This window comes from Danio rerio, chromosome 5, assembly GCF_049306965.1.
Source record: "Danio rerio strain Tuebingen ecotype United States chromosome 5, GRCz12tu, whole genome shotgun sequence".
Taxonomy (NCBI): Eukaryota; Metazoa; Chordata; class Actinopteri; order Cypriniformes; family Danionidae; genus Danio; species Danio rerio.
Window position 1 is genome coordinate 30196075 of NC_133180.1, and position 19686 is coordinate 30215760.

Sequence of the window (19686 nt, forward strand, 5' to 3'; positions counted from 1 at the left end):
TTTGTTGTTCTTTATGGGGAATCAAGCATTAATTAGGGGGGGTCGAAAAAAACCCTGAATCTACAGAAAAAATAACTATAGAGAGTCTTTTGACTTTCAGTGCTAGGGCCCCATTTTGAATAAAGGGCCCCGAAATAAAAGAGAAATACTAAAGAGAAACAAACATCTTTAGTCATTTTTATTAAAAATGGGACATGATGTTTAATTGCATATTTGTTTTCTACAGAGATGAAGAATTAACGATCAAATGGATGTTTGACAGATTGTTTTCAGATTTTTTTAGAAGAAACGAGGGGGTAAACAGGAACATATAAATGTGTATTGTTATTTTATTTATGTATCTTTACACACACAATTTGTTACACTCTCAGAAATAAAGGTACACAAGCTGTCATTTGGGTCCGTATTAATATCTAAAGGGTACATATTTGTACCTTAAAAGTACAAAAGTGTTCCTCTTAAATTTTTTAGGTATTAATATATACTTTTGAGGTACCAATATGGACCCTTTAGGTACAAATGTGTACCTTTTGGAAAAGGTACCACCCCAGTGACAGCTTGCATACTTTTTTTTCTGAGAGTGTAGGATACGGTTTGTGTACCAAAACCATGGCTAGTTTGTAGGAACAGTTTAACTACAATAACATTTTTGTTGTTGTTTTTGTAGTAAAACCATGGTTAATTTAAGTATTCCAAAAAAATAATAATAATAAAATGGGTGGTAAACAAACACATTTTACTTTTAAATGAAAAATTTGCCTCAATCTCATGTCACATGTGCAATCACATTAAATGTTATCTTTTTCATTTTTGGGCATGTTGGATAAAAAGAAGAAAAAGTTAAAAATAGAATGGATTGTTTCCTGTGTTGACATATTTCCTTGAATCTGAAAACAGGCAAGACAAAGGACTCGTCTTTTTAAACAGACTTGCATCTTTAATCATACTCTAACAAACATGAACTCGATTTTCTGCCTGCACTTTTGTAGCTGGCAACACTGAGGGAGGAACATTCTTATTCTTGAGAGCATTCGATTAGATACAAATCTGTGTACCACAAGAAGAATAATCAATATTTGCTAACCATCAATATTTGTGCACTTGCATGTGGCTTTAACAAAGCCCAAAACATTCAATGTTATTCAGATAACATACAAAATATCTGACAGAAAAGTAGTAAGCACATTCAATTATTTATATTAAAAAAACCCAGAAGCAAGCAGTTTTCAAATCAAAATCATTATTTGCACAGCTACATTTGAAAGATATTTCTTTTGCATGATTTCAGTGCCTTGACTTTGTATTACAGCAGATGAGACACATCACAAAGAAAGTCTATAAAAACGTTGCATCAGTGTATAAATGTGTAAGGCACAGAATTGTATCTAAAAATATACATTCAACATTATGAGAAGAGAAAACACATCTATAAGGCTGTTTACGCTAGGGCACTTCATGCATTTTTTTCTCATCAGATGGCTACAGTATCTAATTATGAGAAAGATTGGTGTAAATGCCCTCAGAAATGCATTCAAGACGGATCCCAGCAAACAGTTTTGTGTTTAAAAGACGTCTAATAGACATCTAAATGTAGACAGCTTGGCTAAAACAAGGCTTGGGCTGTAGTGAAAATCTAATAGACATCTAAGTATAACCCAAAACTACACTAGTCGCCAATAGACTTAATATGTGTAGTCATTCATTTCTGTTTATTTGATGACTAGTCTAGTTTTGGCCTATTAGACGTCTATTAGATTTTCACTGACAGACCATATTTAGCCTTGTTTTAGTCAAGACTATGTTAGACGTCAATTAGACATCCATGAGACGTCTTCTAAAAGTAAAAAATGCTTGCTGGCACTCAAACTACTTTAGGGGGTGTCCTCTGACACATTCCAGAAAAAACTGGACAGTTCTAAATGCCTCTTTTTGTTGAAACTACTTATGTACACATTTTCTTCTCCCAAAATGTAAAAAATAAATAAAATGTGAGAGCGTGCTTTATTACGGTGTCAGATATAACAGCGCAAATACAAGACACCCAACAACAATGCCACAGATGGCAGGTTGGGATGTTTGTTTTGCTTTATGTTTTACATTTAATTTTATTTTTGACCATTAAATGACAAAATTGGAATGTCTAAATAATATCCATTCGAATGACAGCATTAACAGCAGAGATGCATCATGCACCTTTAGCTCCTCTATGAACAGAGTGTAAAATAATAGAAAAATATAGCATTCCTTTCATTTACAAAGGCTGTGAGAGTAAAGGTTATACACAAATTAATGAAAATCCATTACAGTTTTCTGTCAATACGGTAGAAATACATGTTTTATTTACAGATGTTTAGTGAACAGTATTCACGGAGCCCACTTTGTGCACTTGTGGTAGTGTTTTACTGGAGCATGAGTAAAAAAGCCTCCAGTAGCCTACATATGAAATGATTTGTAAGCGAAATAACATGTATAATTTGAATTTTTGTAAATATATGTGTAGAAAGTGTATCTTAAGCAAGGTAACCTAGTTATATTTGCATATAGCAGTGTTTCTCAACCACAATCCTGGAGGACCACCAGCTCTGCACATTTTCCCTGTCTCTTTAACCAAGCACACCTGATTCAGATCATCAGCTCATTAGGAGAGACTGAAAGACCTGTGATGGGTATGACGGTCCTCCAGGAACGTGGTTGAGAAACACTGGCATATAGCATTGGATTTAAATATTGGATATATCCGTTTAGCAGAGACACATTTATGTGGGCAATTATAAATGGAATCTAATAAATACAAGGCTATCTGATCAGAGAAAGCGCATGAATTGACCAGGTGTGAGATGAAAAAAAAAAATTTGCACTAATAAATCCATGACCTGTTTTCTGTCTCTTACAAAACTCATTCATTCATTTATTTTATTTTTGGCTTAGTTTCTTTATTAATCTGGGGTCCCCACAGCGGAATGAACCGTCAACTTATCCAGCATGTTTTTACACAGCGGATGCCCTTCCAGCTGCAGCCCATTTCTGGGAAACATGCATACACATTCATTCACACATACACTACTGACAATTTTAGCCTACCCAATTCACCTATACCACACGTTTTTGGACTGTGGGGGAAACCGGAGCATCTGGAGGGAAACCCATGCAAACGTGGAGAGAACATGCAAACTCCACACAGGAATGCCAATTAATCCAGCTGAGGCTCAAACCAGCGATCTTCTTGCTGTGAGGCGACAGCACTACCTACTGCGCCACCGTGTCGCCTCTTATAAAACTATAATACATATAAAAAGTGCTTCATAAGAAATGGATTATTGATGAAATGTTTTTTATACATCCGTGTAGTTTTCAGAGTACTGTAAATGAAAGAATCCTCACCAAGGACTGTGCATAATGATAAACTGTACATAAGTACAAATATAGCGCATTATCAAACGACATCATCTTTGTTTTTATGGCAGATTGCTCGAAACAGAAAGATTAGTGCTGAGGTAAGGAGGATGGAAAAGAGGAAGATGAGAAAACTCCAGGCTCCTGAGCGCAGCGATTTCTTCAGTGCAACGTTTTCGGCAGGCAGCAGATTGCTTAGGCTTAGCATGTAGCCGAGGGACCAGCCGACAGACGTGTCTCCTGCCTGCGAACCAAAGCTACATGTTGACATCAGCTTGACTTAGTGGAGCGTTTATTCACAGAGCTTAAAAGTTCTAGTTCATCCAAAAATGAAAATTCCTGTCATCCCTTACTCACCCCTCACATTCTACAAACCTGTTTGTTTGGGTTTCGTATGTTGAACAAAAAAGAAGACATTTTAAAGAATGCCTCAAACCAGTAAAGCCATTGACGTCCATAGATTTTCTTTTTCATTCTATGGGTGTCAACATTCTTCAAAGTATCTTCTTTTGTGTTTAACAAAAACAAAACCACTTGAAAATTTACTCGGCATTGTTCATTTTAAGGTGAACTATAAACTTAAATCTGCAAACCTTTATTTCTTTAATGTGCTGAGTATACATTTTTTAAGATAATTATAGTTCAATGTAGCAGTAAAATGTTATCATTGGGAAATTGAGTGGAAGTTGAAATGCGCTCTCTATTTGACAGGCTGGAAGGGGTTAATAACAGTAAGACTATGTATGTGAAGCGTGCATTCAGCAGGTAAACAGACTAGTTTTTTTCTACCTTCTTCTGAAAGGAGATTTGTGGGAAGGTGCGATCGTTGAAACTGTATCCATTGACCAGGAGTGCCCGCACAAACACAGAGACCGCACAGTAGTCCTTCAGACGGCTTTCATTATCCTGACTCTTCTTTCCCATCTAGGGCAGACAGAGTTTAGTAGAAGAGGTCAAGGATTTTACGTATACATTTAGTCACATGTATACTATATATATAAAAAGCACACATATATATATATATATATATATATATATATATATATATATATATATATATATATATATATATATATATATATATATATATATATATATATATATATATATTGTCACTATGAAATCAGAAGTAAATAGTTTTTTATAAAAACAACTGCCTTATTTATATTTTACAGTACTTATAGTCATTATTAAAGCATTTATACGTGCAATTAAAGCTTTGTTATTCCAAAAAATCTATTAAAGTACTAAATGTCTAAAATTCAAGTAAAAGTAGAAACTTGTCAGAGCATGTTTTATTGGCAGGTTGGGATGTTTATTTATTTATTTTTTCATTCCATTTTATTTTTGACCATTAAATGATAAAAGTAGAACGTTTAATTAATAATCAATCAAATGCCAGCATTAACAGCAGGGATGCATCATGCGGCTGTTAATGGAGAAGAAAAATTATAGAAAAATATAGCATTTCTTTCATTTACAAAGACACAATGTTTTGTTTTTGGAAGTGTAGGTTATATACGATGTTTAAAATTAAAGGAAAAGCAGAAACAACTAAGTTGAATTCAAACTATTATTGAAAACTACAATAGTTAAGTAGTGATTTAAAAATAACACTGGTCTTATACCGTATTTGGATAAAATAAAACCAAATGAATCAAATCACATTTACTCATTATGGTGGCTTGAGAAAGCTGTTATACTGTTACTCGGTCCTCGAAAACAAACGTATCTCCTCCTAGGTCGTTCATGCTACAAGGCTCAAATTTGGTCAAAATGTGCCTTCTGCATTCAAGATTGTTACTATACCTACTCATGCCAATCAGAAAATGTTAAATATTACATTTTAATAATCTTGGCATCTTAAAAAATTATACAAGCCCCAAAACTGAGTTACCATTTAGCAACTGCTTAGCAACCTATAGAAATGCCATAAACATTTTAGCAACTGCCAACCAACCACTCTGCTTCCTGCTAACTGCCAATATCAATCCTAGCGTAATCACATTGGCTTTCTCAAGCCAACAACAAAATTCATCAACAAACTTTAGGTACTAGTATAATATTCATCTGCTAAAAAAGATTTAATTCAACACATTAGGAATATACAGTTGAAGTCAGAATTGTTCGCCCCCCCTGAATTTTCACAGTATGTCTGATAATATTTTTCTTCTAGAGAACGTCTTTTTTGTTTTATTTTTGTAAGAATAAAATTAAAATTAAATTTTTAAAAACCATTTTAAGGTTGTTTATGTTTAGAAATATATTGAAAAAAATCTTCTCTGTTAAACTGAAATTGGGAAAAAAAATAAACAGGGGGGCTAATAATTCAGGGGAGTTCATGATTCTGACTTCAACTGTAAGTTAAATATTGTCTTCTTAGACTTATATCTTAAAATATGAGACCAGGAGACTTTCAATAATTGGTCGATTGGTGAGATACTCTGGAGAGAAAGTCATCTCCGAATAGCAGGGCTCGAAATTAGTTCAGCGGGTCAGTACCTCCTGCAAGCTCATATTGCAGATCACACGAGCAGCGTCCTCTAAATGAGCTGGAGTCCAGATTTTGATGCCTGTGGCTTCCTGAAGAAAGGAATGTGTGTAGAAAAATGCTGAAAATGCCTGTGAGGAGAAAAAAAACAAGAAAAAATGAAAGTGAAAAGTGATGGATAGAGAGAGATTGCATAATCATAATAATGACACATGCAACTATGACACACAAGTGCCCAGCAGATAAATGTATGATTTATTTTAATGCTTCAAGCTGTCCCACTTAATAACTGCTTGCATGTCACCACAACCATCCCCCACCAGACTGAAATGCTGCCTAAGGCTTGAAAAATGAAGGAGCAAGTTAGATATAATGCCAATTGATTAAGAAAACAGCGAAATTCATTGATTTTTTTAAAGTCAATAATATGTGATTTATGGTGAATTTAGAAGACTTAAGGGATGTTGTTAGGTATGACATGAAATGCATTTTCATTTAGCAATCATGAAATGGAACTGTCTGTTTTATAATAGGCTTGATAGCAACTCCTACCATGAAGTTTCCAGTAATGTTGGGCTGAAAGACTCCATCAAAAGAGCATTTGGAATAAGAGCAGCTGCTAAAGGAGAAGAGTTGAGACACATTTCCAAGACACTGATTGTAGTTTCCGGTGCCTTTTATTTGCAGCTCACCATCAGGATTGGAAGAAGTTTGTTTTTCAACACATGGAGTATCAAACACACTGCTCAGCTTTATAGAGCTGCTGTAATCTGCAGGATAACAGGGGTGGATTATAGATGTGTCTGAACCCTGAATCTGTAACACACATAAAAAAGAGAAAACATTATATATTAAATTCTGAATAATGTAACAGTCTAAACTAAACCAGGTTTAAGTATTGCACTTAACCGTGATCAGATGTGCCAGCAGTCGGAGCAAAACCTGATCTCGTCCGTAACACAGAAAACTGTGAGTGTAGATCTGGTAGTCTCGCCCGTACAGCCGCAGTTTCATCAGGTCATCCTTGTTCTCCACGGTCTGTTTTGTCACAAAGGTGATCTGAGTAGACGCTCCGCCAAAGTCCAGCGCACCAACTGTATCTCTGCCTGGAGTAATCCACTGACCCACAAAACCATACTGGAGAAATAAGATAGGGAAATGTAGGGTAATGGCTGGTAGCAGAGCTTTATTGAAAAAATCTAGACATTGTAAGATACTCAATATGGCTAACTTTATACCTTAATGTAGTTCTCTAGCAGGTAGTTGACTGTGATCCATCCATACGCTCCCTCCTCTTGTCCAGTTAAGATGGAGGCTCCTTTAAAACTGAATGGGTAGCTCTTCAGTTTTTCTTCCACTTCCTTCAAAACCTCAGCTGACTCTTTGGGTTTAGAAATACTGTGTGATACGACAGAAACCAATATTTGTTATCTCCATCTTGGACAATTTTATTTCCTCTGTACCTACACATTGGGGCACTACTGCATTTTACCTGAAAAATACAGACTTTGTATATACTGTACGCACTGCATTTGCACACTGTACAGTACACACTGCACACAAAAGTCTGGAGTGTAAATTTATTAACGGTGCCATACAATGCATTTATTCAGTATGATTAATTGTTCTCTAAGATAAACATAGAAAGTGTGTGGCTGAGGTAAGTGCAAAAACTCTCCAGACAGCTTTCAGTTCTACATGCCCATTTACAACCCTAGAATGAAAATCTTGATTTTGACCTTATTTGGGGGGGTCATGAATATTAATGAGCTCTGCTTTCATGCTGCTCTCAGCTCATATCTCTGACCCTCACACAGCATGATGTACTCTGAAATACATAAGTGCAAAATAATCATACTTCAGTTGTCAAAAAGTTTTCAACAAACTGAATAGATGCCTTGTCAAATGACAAATGTTTTAATTGAATGGGGTATATGCCGAAGCATGCTTATAGGACTTTTAATTTGCCAGTAACCTGGGTTAAGCGCTTCCGGCGAATTGAATGCCAATGCAAAATCCAGTGCGTTTAGGGTCTGTTTTCTTTAAAAATAAGCGATATCCACTAGCTGAGTGATATCCGATTTAAAGTGGGTCTCAGATTGTACAAGAAGCACTGCATTAAATTACATTTCCCCCGCCATATCTTTATAATATGAGCATTTATTTTACCCCAGTATATTCAATGGAGCTTCTGCGTTAGCCTGCCAATTCTGACGGCGCGTGCGAGTAAACAGCTTTTTGTCTCATTTTACCCTTGAGCAACCAAATAAATGCTAAAGTTTATTTAACTGAATGTATTTTAATGACATTACAACATCAATGCTGTATAAGGAACCGTATAAAATGGAAAAAAGTTCACAATAACAGGTCATCGGAAGTGTATCAGCATGGGAACAGCACTAGCTCGGCACATACCCTTTTGGATAAAAGGTTCTTATTAGGAACAATCTGTAGGAAACTAAGTCTGCTTTTCCATTACTGCTCCTGAGTTATGTGCTGTGGATGAAATATCGGCTAAATTGTAAATATAACTTATACCTTAAATAATTATAATATATCATAAAAGGGATAGATACTGCAGGTGTATTTAGAGTTGTATTTTGTGGGTTTAACATATCTGAAAACATAGACAGGAAATAACTTTAACTTCTATGTACAGTAAATAAATGATATTTTTAGTTAATTGCCATCTATTAGCTCCATTAAAATCACAGTAAGAGCTGAGTGATATGACACAACGCATAAACGTGTTAAACACTTGAAATTTACATGTGTCTGTTACCTTATTACAAAAGTACAATGTAAATTTTGCAGTATATACATTAAACATACAAAAGATATATTTAAAAAGACCTTATGCCACAAGGGCAGCGCTGAATAAAGTTATAAACTGTCTTTCCTGAATTTTGCATTCCATGAGTTGTAAACAGATCAGATAACTCATCCCTGGCCATGCATGGCTGCCTGTTTCTTATTGTTCCTAAAGGACAATAAGAACGCATATGCTCTGGCGCATGCTCTGGCATATGCTATGCTGATGCGCACCTCTCAAAAAATGTAACTACATGTCGCAACGACGCATATGACTAGCTCTGTGATTTGGTCAGCTTGGTAGCGTTGACGAGTGTGGGTGAGAGCCGTGCAAACTTGTTGGAGCGAGTGTTTACAAGTGTTGAGCCCCGTAAAGCAGCGTTTCCCAACAGGGGGGTCCTGGCCCACAAGGGGGCCTCAGCAAGCTCTGTGGGGGATTGCGTCATATATTTTTTACAAATTTTAGTAGTGCACAAAAAAAAAAAAAAAATTATCATGTTGCCTAATTTTATCCCCTGGCTGACCAAAAAAATTTACAAATTTGTAATTCAGACTCCACAAAAAAGACTCACTGATTAGCCCTCAGCAGCTAGTAGTCATTACCCAAGTATACTGGAACCAGGATGAGGAAGCTCCAAACATTTCAGGTCACAGCGCTAGCAATACTGGAAACACCAAATTAATTACCTAAACTATGGTTTTATTTAATTTTCTCAAAGCAACAAGTCCCTGACCCAGCCACAGTGCGTTATCTGTGCCAAAGTTTTTGCTAACAGATGCATGATACCGTCTAAATTAATAAGACATTTGCTGACAACTCATCCTCAATACGGCAAGGTGTACCCAATACAAATGGCCTACAAATTTTTTGTTTTTATATTTTACATTAGGCTATTATTTTTGCATAAACATATCTAGATATAGTAATAAATAAACCACTTTTTTTTGACATACCTAATGCAAATTTCTATGAGCGATAAAATAATTAAATGTGGAGGGGGGCCTTACAATATTTTGAAGGGGAACAGAGTGTCTCAGGCAAAAAAAAGGTTGAAAACCACTGCCATTTAGGAGCTCCAGGTGGAAAGTTTTGTTTTTTGTTTACCTTATGATTAAAGTTGTTGCACATCTGCCGGTTCTCGCCTCAAAATGAGTGAGTTTGAGCCATGTGTACATTAAGGTAGCGTTCAGAAAAAACAAAACAACAGCGAAGAAACAGAGGAACATAAAAACCTCACTGTCAGCTAGCGTTTCAGAAGGGTTATTGCAGTTATTGTCACGCCGATCACTCAACGCAGAAGTATAAATAAGGCGTTAAAAGATCCTGTTGTGCTATTGGGGGCATGCTGAGAACAGTAGAAGCAGAGTGAGGCTGGTGGCATGAGAGTTAACGAGTGTCACCTATGTGCCACACAGGTCTCAAGTCTCACGGAGGAATGTAAAAAAAAAAAGTGGAATAACGAGAGAACAGGCCTGGAACTATGTGCTTGTGTTTGTGTGTGCGGCAGTTTTTCTGAGGGGCTGCTGCTTATGTTTTCATCTGTTGTTCATTGAATTATTAAATGTTTAAAATGTTCGTCGGTTCTTCAACTCTTTCTTCCCAATGGCTAGAAAAACATCAAACCTTATTACACCCACATACATAGGAAATATAAGCTGTGTTATACTTCGAAAATAAGGAGAAATTTTTTTTGTTGGTGACGCAGTGGCGCAGTAGGTAGTGCTGTCGCCTCACAGCAAGAAGGTCGCTGATTCGAGCCTCGGCTGGGTCAGTTGGCGTTTCTGTGTGGAGTTTGCATGTTCTCCCTGCGTTCGCGTGGGTTTCCTCCGGGTGCTCCGGTTTCCCCCACGGTCCAAAGACATGTGGTACAGGTGAATTGGGTAGGCTAAATTGTCCGTAGTGCATGAGTGTGAATGAGTGTGTGTGGATGTTTCCCAGAGATAGGTTGCAGCTGGAAGGGCATCCGCTGCGTAAAAATGTGCTGGATAAGATGTGCTGGATAAGATTACCTAAACTATGGTTTTATTTAATTTTCTCAAAGCAACGAGTCCCTGACCCAGCCACAGTGCGTTATCTGTGCCAAAGTTTTTGCTAACGGATGCATGATACCGTCTAAATTAATAAGACATTTGCTGACAACTCATCCTCAATACGGCAAGGTGTATCCAATACAAATGGCCTACTAATTTTTTGTTTCATTCCACTATGACGACCCCGTATTAATAAAGGGACTAAGCCGAAAAGAAAATGAATGAATAAAGTATCATCGTTGTAAGCTCAATAGGAAACATTGTGACCAATCAGACGCTGTAGAGGTGTGCATATTAACAGTCCCTTGTGGGTTGTCACATTCTGTATCTTTTTTTGATTGGCCTGTTTCTTATTACGCGTTTACACTCACGTGATTAACATGAAGAAACAATACTGTTTGAGGCTATCGGCATTTCATTACCATGTAATAAATTATTATGACTCTGCTATTTCATTCCATGATACCTTTAAATATGTATATATATATATATATATATATATATATATATATATATATATATATATATATATATATATATATATATATATATATATATATATAAAGAAAAGCAAAGATTATGATATTTTATTGCATTTTTAGTCATTATAAATCTATTTTAATAATGCCAAAACTGAATTTTCAGTAACATCACTCCAGTACTATTTACTGTCACGTGATCCTTATACAGTTTTAGTAGAAAAGTTATATAGGACATCTAAAGCTGAATTAAGATTCGGTCATATACAAGCAGAAGTTGACACAAAGCTCTTGAGTTTTCTGACTCACTTTAGTAGTCTCATGCCCGCTGTGGCCCCGAGATACACAGGAGTGTATTTGTATCTAACTGTTGGGATCTCCCTCATGGCTTTATCCATGCATTCCTTAAGACTTCTTGCTGCTCCTCCTTTGACACCAGCATAACTTGAGATCCCACCTCCTGGTGGAAAAAGTGAGTGAGGAGGAAAGGGGTCATGTCATCCCAAGAATAAAATGAATCATACAGCTTTTCCTCATGACTGAACTCTACATGGGCAAAGAACTATCGGTTCCTTTTTCATTATCTAAGATAACAAGGACTCTTGACTACCAACAAGACATTCTGGGTGCCTATTCCAGATGTTTCCGTAGATCTCCAATGATCAGCAATATTTGAGGGGTACTGAGAGTTTAACATCCTCATTCTGTGATTGTCAGATACTTAGAGATCACTGAAAATACCATAGTGATGAAATTGTAAAAGGGCAAACTTAAGGCACCACCGCATTAGAGGAAATGGCCAAAATAGTGTCCATACTCAGCACTCTTGAGTCATAGCATTCTGAGTGAGCTACAGAGCTAAAATATAATTCATTTTAATGCATTTATACACAAAGTAAAACTTTAAGAAGTGTGTTGCACTCTGAAACTAAGATTATGGTAAATAGTATAAAGTATTTATAAATATTATAAAAAGCACCAAATGATGACAGAAGTTTGCAGTTTAAAGCATTACAAAAGGTTTTAACGGTCTCACATCCCTGTTGTGCTGCACTTTCCCTTTTAATCTTATCGACTGACATATTTACAATTATTCTAACAGACATTTTAATCCAAACGGACATCCAAATGAGGAAGAAGCCATTAATCATTAAACACTCACCCTTTGCATGGCACTCGCTGTGCTGACTGACAATGCCAGTGCCGTTCTGCTTATCTGCTGGCCATTTGTAGATGAACATGGACGTATGAGAGGATCCAGCATCCAGAACTATTCCATACTGAAGACAAACACATAAGAAATTTTCACAATCTTGTCTTGGTTTAATTTCATAGGGCTGCACAATATATCACTACAGCATCGAGAAATACATTTCTTAATCACCAAATAAAAAAAAATATTATGTTTTCTGAAGCATACTGAAGACTGCTGATGGAAATTTCACCTTTCATCATAGTAATGAATTACCTTTTTTAATACAGTTGAAACCAGAAGTTTACATACACTGTATAAAAAGGCACATAACCATTTCAAAAAAGTCAGATGTTAATGTGACTAAACTTTTTCTCTTTTAGGAAAGAAGGATTGTCACATTTGTTTCTGCAGAATAACGAGAGAGATATGTTTTGAGAAAATGTTATAACTTTACTTGTAAGTCAAGTTGACATACAATAAGATTATTATGCCTCTGAAAAAGCTCAGATGATGGTGTCAAGGTTTTGGAAGTTTCTGATTGGCTAATTGACAACATTTGAGTGAATTGGAGGCACAACTTTAGAATAGTATTTAAGGAAAACCTCAAACACACTGCTTCCTTTTGTGAAAACATGAGAAAATCAACAGGCCAGAATCAACAACAACAACAACAACAACAACAAAAAGCCAGATTACAATTTGCTAAATTACACTGGGAAAAAAGAATAGTTTTTGGAGACATGTCCTGTTGTCTGATGGAACTAAGATTGAACTGTTTGGCCATAATGACCAGTGTTACATTTGGAGGACAAAAGGGAAAGCTTAAAAGCCTAGGAACACCATCCCAACTGTGAAGTATTAGGGCGGCAGCATCAGGTTGTGGGGCTGTTTTGCTGCAGGAAGGACTGGTCCACTTCACAGCATAGATGGCATCATGAAGAAAGAACATTATGTAGAAATACTGAAGCAACATCTCAAGACATCAGCCAGGAAATTAAAACTTGGCCACAAATGGGTCTTCCAAACAGACCATGACCCCAAGCATACTGCCAAATTAGTTCAAATGTGTTTTAAGAACAACGAGTGAATGTTTTGGAGAGGCCATCACAAAGTCCTGATCTCAATCCTATAGAAAATTTGTGTGCAGCAGAGTTGAAAAAGCTTGTGCAAGCAAGACAAATCTGACTCAGTTACACCAATTCTGTCAATAGGAATGGACTAAAATTCCTTCAAACTATTGCAAGAAGCTTGTGGAAGGATACCCAGAACATTTGACCAAAGTTATACAGTTTAAAATCAAATCTCAAAAATAACAAGGACATGTATGTAAACTTTTGACTCTTCAGAAAAAAAAAGAAAAAAAAATTCTCTCTTTATTATGTCAATTAGCAAATGTAAATCATTTAGGTAATCCTAATGGAACTAAAATAGTAAACATTTAGTATAATTTACCATCAGACATTTTTAAAAATGGTTATGTTCCTCTTTTAGAGTGCATGTAAACTTCTGGTTTCATCTGTTTATTGCAATAAAACAACTTTGAATTAATTAATTCATTCATTCATTCATTTTCTTTTCAGCTTAGTCCTTTTATTAATCAGGGGTCGCCACAGCGGAATGAACCGCCAACTTATGTTATCCAGCATATGTTTTACACAACGGATGCCCTTCCAGTTGCAAACCAGTTCTGCCCATACATTCTTGCATTCACACCCACACATACACTACGGACAATTTAGCTTATTTTATGCACCTATAGCGCATGTCTTTGGACTGTGAGGGAAATCTGAGCACCCGGAGGAAACCCATGCCAACACAGGGAGAACAAGTTTCTGTTGCTGTGGGGTGACAGTGCTACCCACTGCGCCACCATGTCAACAACTTATATTTAAAAGAATAATATTTGACAATATGGCTAAATAATCAGTTAAATACAGAATTTGTGAACATATAAGACTTCTTTAAAAACATTGAAAAAAAATAAAATATAAAAATAAAATAAAAACAAATTAATTATACTTAAAATGAACAAACACTAATAAAATAAATCTGCTAATTAATTAGAAATGTATTAATTTTAATTTATTGTTATTTTATTATTGTTATTATCATCTCTCAATAGTTATTTGTTGATGTTTCTAATCAGTCCGCTGTTTTGTTCCAATCACAATATCCAACTCAGAGTACTCTCGGATGCAGGCATCCTCAAATATTTAGTTTATATTCAGAATTGCAACACATTTAAGATCTAATGAGCGACACTCAAATATTTAATAAATGTGTAGATTTTAATCACGTATTCACACAGCAAACAGACCAAGTTACAACTTGCATATTCTGTAGCTGGTGCAACTGGCTCCAGGTAAATGGCTTTGTTGTTGCAGAGAACAGGGTGTGTACTTGGCCATTACCCTATGGGAACTACATTACACATCATTTTCACAGAGGCACTGTTCCTGCACTGATTCACTTAGGATTACAATATCATATATTACACTGATAAATGCAATCATACTAAATGTATCTTAAAAAGTATCTGCATCTTCTACTTTTTTAATGCTTTTTCTTCTTTTTAAATTAATCAGGCTTCTTTCTAAATTCATTCAAGACTGAATGTTATTCAAGCTAACATGACTCGCCTAAGTAGATTTCCTTCAACGCTACTTTGAATTAAAGTGTTTGCTCAATGATCATAAGTGTTTTACAACCTAAAGATCAAGAAAGTGTCATTTACATAAGCCATCTCTCACTCTAGTAAGTCACCATCCATTTCTTTTATCTTATTTTACACACACCTGCAGTAAAGGCTTCCTAGAGGAGTGTGTATTTTGGCAAGACAATGCCTGAGCCCTATTCATTCATGCAAACCAAGATAATCCCTTCCAATTATATATCTTGCACTCCACACTTTGCCTACAGTTTGCATACTGGCATTTTAGCTTTGTGTAATAGCAGCGGCTCTGAAAATTGTGTTCGACAGGTGACTCAAAACATGTTCGGGTTTGCCTTTTTATGTGTGATTCCACAACACTCAGTTTTGCCGTTAGTCACCTGTGCAGTATGTGTTTTATCAGGGGTTTATCCTGAAGCTAAACAGAATTGTCAACATGCGCTCTAGGCATATTAAGAGATTTAACAGTAATGGGTGGGTACTAGTTGCGTAATGTCACAATAAGATATGAAAATATTCCTAGACATTCATAACCACAGAGAACTACTCTCCCCTTTCTAAGAAGGAAAAGAGATTAAAGGGTTGAATCAAAACAGCTGGAAAATGCTGGCAGTTAGGCCTGTTATGATATCTATGTTTCATTGTGCGATATATTGCACCAAAATATGTAAAGATGAACAATATTATTGTCATTTTAGGACTATTTTATGCCACTCATTTTTTAATGCCAGAATGACATTATAATAGCATCAAAATTAGGCATTGGAATCAGAATGTAAAAAAATGTAACATCTTAAAAAAATAATTAATATAATGAAAAATGTTAACAAAAAAATGTACAAGGTAAAAATAACTGATCTATTGACAGTTGTTAGACACCCACATGAAAATAAGTAATTTATAGTAGATACTAGTATTTTTTTAAGCATACTGATACTGACACCTCTGATAGAGCTAAAATGTTGCTGATATTATTTATTTATTTTTGTAAGGCCGATATATATTGGCTCACCAAATTGATTGAGGTCATGTCCATGTGTTGTGCAATAAGTCAATATATTGATTATTGCGACAGGCCTACTGGCAGTACGAACCAGCTTTATGGATCTATACATCCATCCTCCATATCTGTCTGTCCGTCCGTCCGTCTGTCCATCCATTCATCCATATCTGTCTGTCTATCTATCTATCTATCTATCTATCTATCTATCTATCTATCTATCTATCTATCTATCTATCTATCTATCTATCTTCATAATTTCATACATATATATATATATATATATATATATATATATATATATATATATATATATATATATATATATATATATATATATATATATATATATAACGAATGCAGACACATTCAAATATTTGTGAGGGCCTATTTTGTGCAATGTTAGATGTCAGAAGATTAATTCCTAAAGATGCAATATTCTTGCAGCAAGGCAACAATAGAGAAGAAACACAAAATGATTAATTTATCCTTTGAGGCAAGTTTTAATACAGGCATACAAATAGATGATGAGACATTGTCTTTAATCATTGGTCTAAACCATTTGGTTGATACAATCTTACTCAGTTCTTTGTCAGCACAATATTCTTGCAAGTGGCACATTTCAACCAGGCCACTGATTATAAACAGCAACTTAGTGTGTGTGATTACATTCAGAAATGCATACATTTTATAATTTTAACTTTAGTTACCTTTAAATGTATGTAGAATATAAAATGAAAATAGAAATGAATGAAACTTAATTATTCTGTTGGTTAGATTAAGTGTGTGTGATTATGACCAATAACTGTTGCCCTGTTATGAGGAACTAAGTCATACAATAATAATCTTTAGTTGCAGTAAGTAACATTCTGGTCTGCGTGGCATATCCTCAACAATGTTTTGAAAAGACAAAATTACATGCTGTTGAGTAATAATATACCCATCTTTCCTTTCTGAAAAAACAACTGGAACCTTCATAGAATTTTTAATGATTTTAATAATTATAATGGAAATGTAGTCGTAATAATACACTGAATAGTATAAACCATTAAAAGGTGATAGTTTGTAATGTATTTATAGTATTTTAAAACCATTACAACGTCTGTGATGGTGTCTATTGTTTTACACACAATAGCTTAAAATTTACCCCAAACTCACTCTGGTAATGTCTTAACTCTTTAGTTTTATATTCTAGAAAACATTCTATTGCAAAGAGCTGTAGATACCTCGAATCTGATAAAACTAAATTAGAAGTCATCAAAATCTGTTAACCCCTTGATTTTTCCGCATTTTGAGGCTAAAGTGTAATTGAACTGCTTTTAATGATACTCAAAATCACCCTGGTTATACCTTAACTCATTAATTTTATGTTCTTCAAAGCTGCACATATCCAACAGTGTCTCCAAATTTGATAGAGCACAATTAAAAGTTACCACAATCTCTCACCCCAAATGTTTGGGATTTTTTTTATCCTAATTGTTGTTTAATTGCTTTAATGTTGTACAAATTCACTCTGAAGTGCTGCCAAAACTTACCTTTCACATTTTGGCATACATTTTAATCCAAAATTATTACTCTGAAGTGAACAGGTGGAAAACAAAAACACTTAAGGACTTAAATAAAACTTAATCTTCCAAAAACCGCAACAAACTTCGCACTGTTCAGCCAGAACCGTACGTCACGGATCATGATAGACAACATCTGAGACTTCGAAATAATTAATCTATGACCACCACCGGAAACTAATCGATATAACGTCACCATTCTGATAAGAAGCTCAGTCAGTGTTTCTCATGATAACGTGCTCAGTGAACTGGAAACACTCCCTTCCCCTCTGTGGGGTTTGCAGCCAGGCTGTGTGTGTCATAAATTAGAAAGATGTTATTTACCATAAAGCCTGGTGACCCTTTGATGTCTTCAGAGGGCAGGACGAGCAGAAGAATCCCGCCGACTGCCAGAAAGAGAGCCCCGGTGGCAGTAATGATCTGGCATTGCTGCCGGTTGCCCGTGGATACCATCTTCACTACGAGTTCCAGGCAAGGCAAATGACAGCGACGACATTCGCTGGAGCGTCTGGTAGCCTATATACTGCCGTGACGTGTGGCAGGCGGTAAAACCAGTGGGCACGGCACTGTATTGTTCTTCCTCATCTGTCCGCGGAGCAACAGGTTCTTGCTGTGAAACTGTTGGCGATAAGTCAGACTATTTATGTACTTCTTGAAGAAGTCTATTCAGAGTGTAACGAGACTCGTAAGTGTTGTTGCTTTTATCGCTATTGTAGCTTTATGTCTCTTAATAAATTTTATACTTTACGAACAGATCGATGAAGTATTTTAGAATACTGTGACAAAAATGCAACGGTTATTTTTATGGGTAGATGTCGTTTTCAGTCATTAATGAAAACATCCCTGCTTAAAAAAAACAGCCAAAAACCAAGCTGGTTGTCTGGTTTTAGCTGGTCGACCAGTCTGGTTTTAGAGGGGTTTTGGCCATTTCCAGCCTGGTCTTAGCTGGTCAGGCTGGGAGATGACTAGCTAAAACCAGCTTGACCAGCCAAAACCATATGTCCAGCCTAAACCAGGGTGCTTAAGCTGGTTTTGGCTGGTCATTTTTCTGCCTGACCAGCTAAGACCAGGCTGGAAACTCCTCTAAACCAGGCTGATCAACCAGCTATAAACAGCCAACCAGCCTAGGCTGATTTAAGCTGTTTTTTCACTAGGGATGTCCTAGCAATTTTTTGAATCTTTGTAAGTTATAATTTTTAACTAAACTGAACCTGTTCAACATTTATGAACAAACATAAAAAGAAACACAAAATTATGAAACCTTTGTTTGTAATTGTAATGATTTGTATAAAACTTTCACAACTACATAACATTTTAAGTGCCCCAAATACCCCTAAACCTCCTTTCTCATACAAACCCAAATCAGAAAAAGTTGGGACAGTATGGAAAACGCAAATTAAAAAACAAAGTAGTGAATTTAGTTTGACTTGTAGGCTATTTTATAGCAGACGACATGAACACAAAATATTTAATGTTTTGTCTGGTTAACTTTTTATGTCATTTGTAAATATACATCCTTTTCTGTCATTCAGACTTGCAACACATTTAAAAAAATAATAATAATAATAATAAATTGGAACAGGAGCAATGTAGGGCTAGTATTTGGGTAACTTGGTAAAATAATGTGATTTGAGACGGGTGATGTTAACAGGTGATGTAATCATGATTTGGTACAAAAGCAGCATCCATGAAAGCTCTAGTCCTTTAGAAGCAAAGGCGGTCCAAGGATCAAAGTTGAACTACTGTGATATCTGAAAGAAAAGGAAACCCTATTTTAGTGTCCAGAGGCGACATCTGGAATATATCATCATACAGTGGAAATGTGTACTGTGGTCAGATGAATCACTATTTCAGGTTTTTTTGGTTAAAATGGACCAAAGAATAAAAGAATAAAAAAAATCATTTATACTGTTACTAGGAACAAGTCAAAAAGCCAGGGTCTGTAATGGTATGGGGTTGTGTCAGTGCCCTTGGCAAAGGTAACTTCTACTTCTGTGCTGGCACCAATAACTCTAAAAAGTAAATAGAGATTTTGTACCACATAATGCTG

The 19686-nt window shown here is 35.7% G+C and overlaps 1 protein-coding gene across 1 annotated transcript; it reads right to left on the bottom strand.

Moving 5' to 3' along the window:
* Positions 1-916: 916 nt before the first annotated feature.
* On the bottom strand, positions 917-18176 carry entpd2a.1 (ectonucleoside triphosphate diphosphohydrolase 2a, tandem duplicate 1). Its single transcript, NM_001004643.2, is given in 10 exon segments — positions 917-2889; positions 3039-3637; positions 4183-4317; positions 5896-6015; positions 6437-6700; positions 6794-7021; positions 7123-7282; positions 11515-11665; positions 12368-12485; positions 17961-18176. Coding segments are annotated over 9 exon segments (1509 nt in total). The 5' UTR covers positions 18090-18176; the 3' UTR covers positions 917-2889; positions 3039-3433.
* Between the last annotated feature and the right edge of the window lie 1510 nt (positions 18177-19686).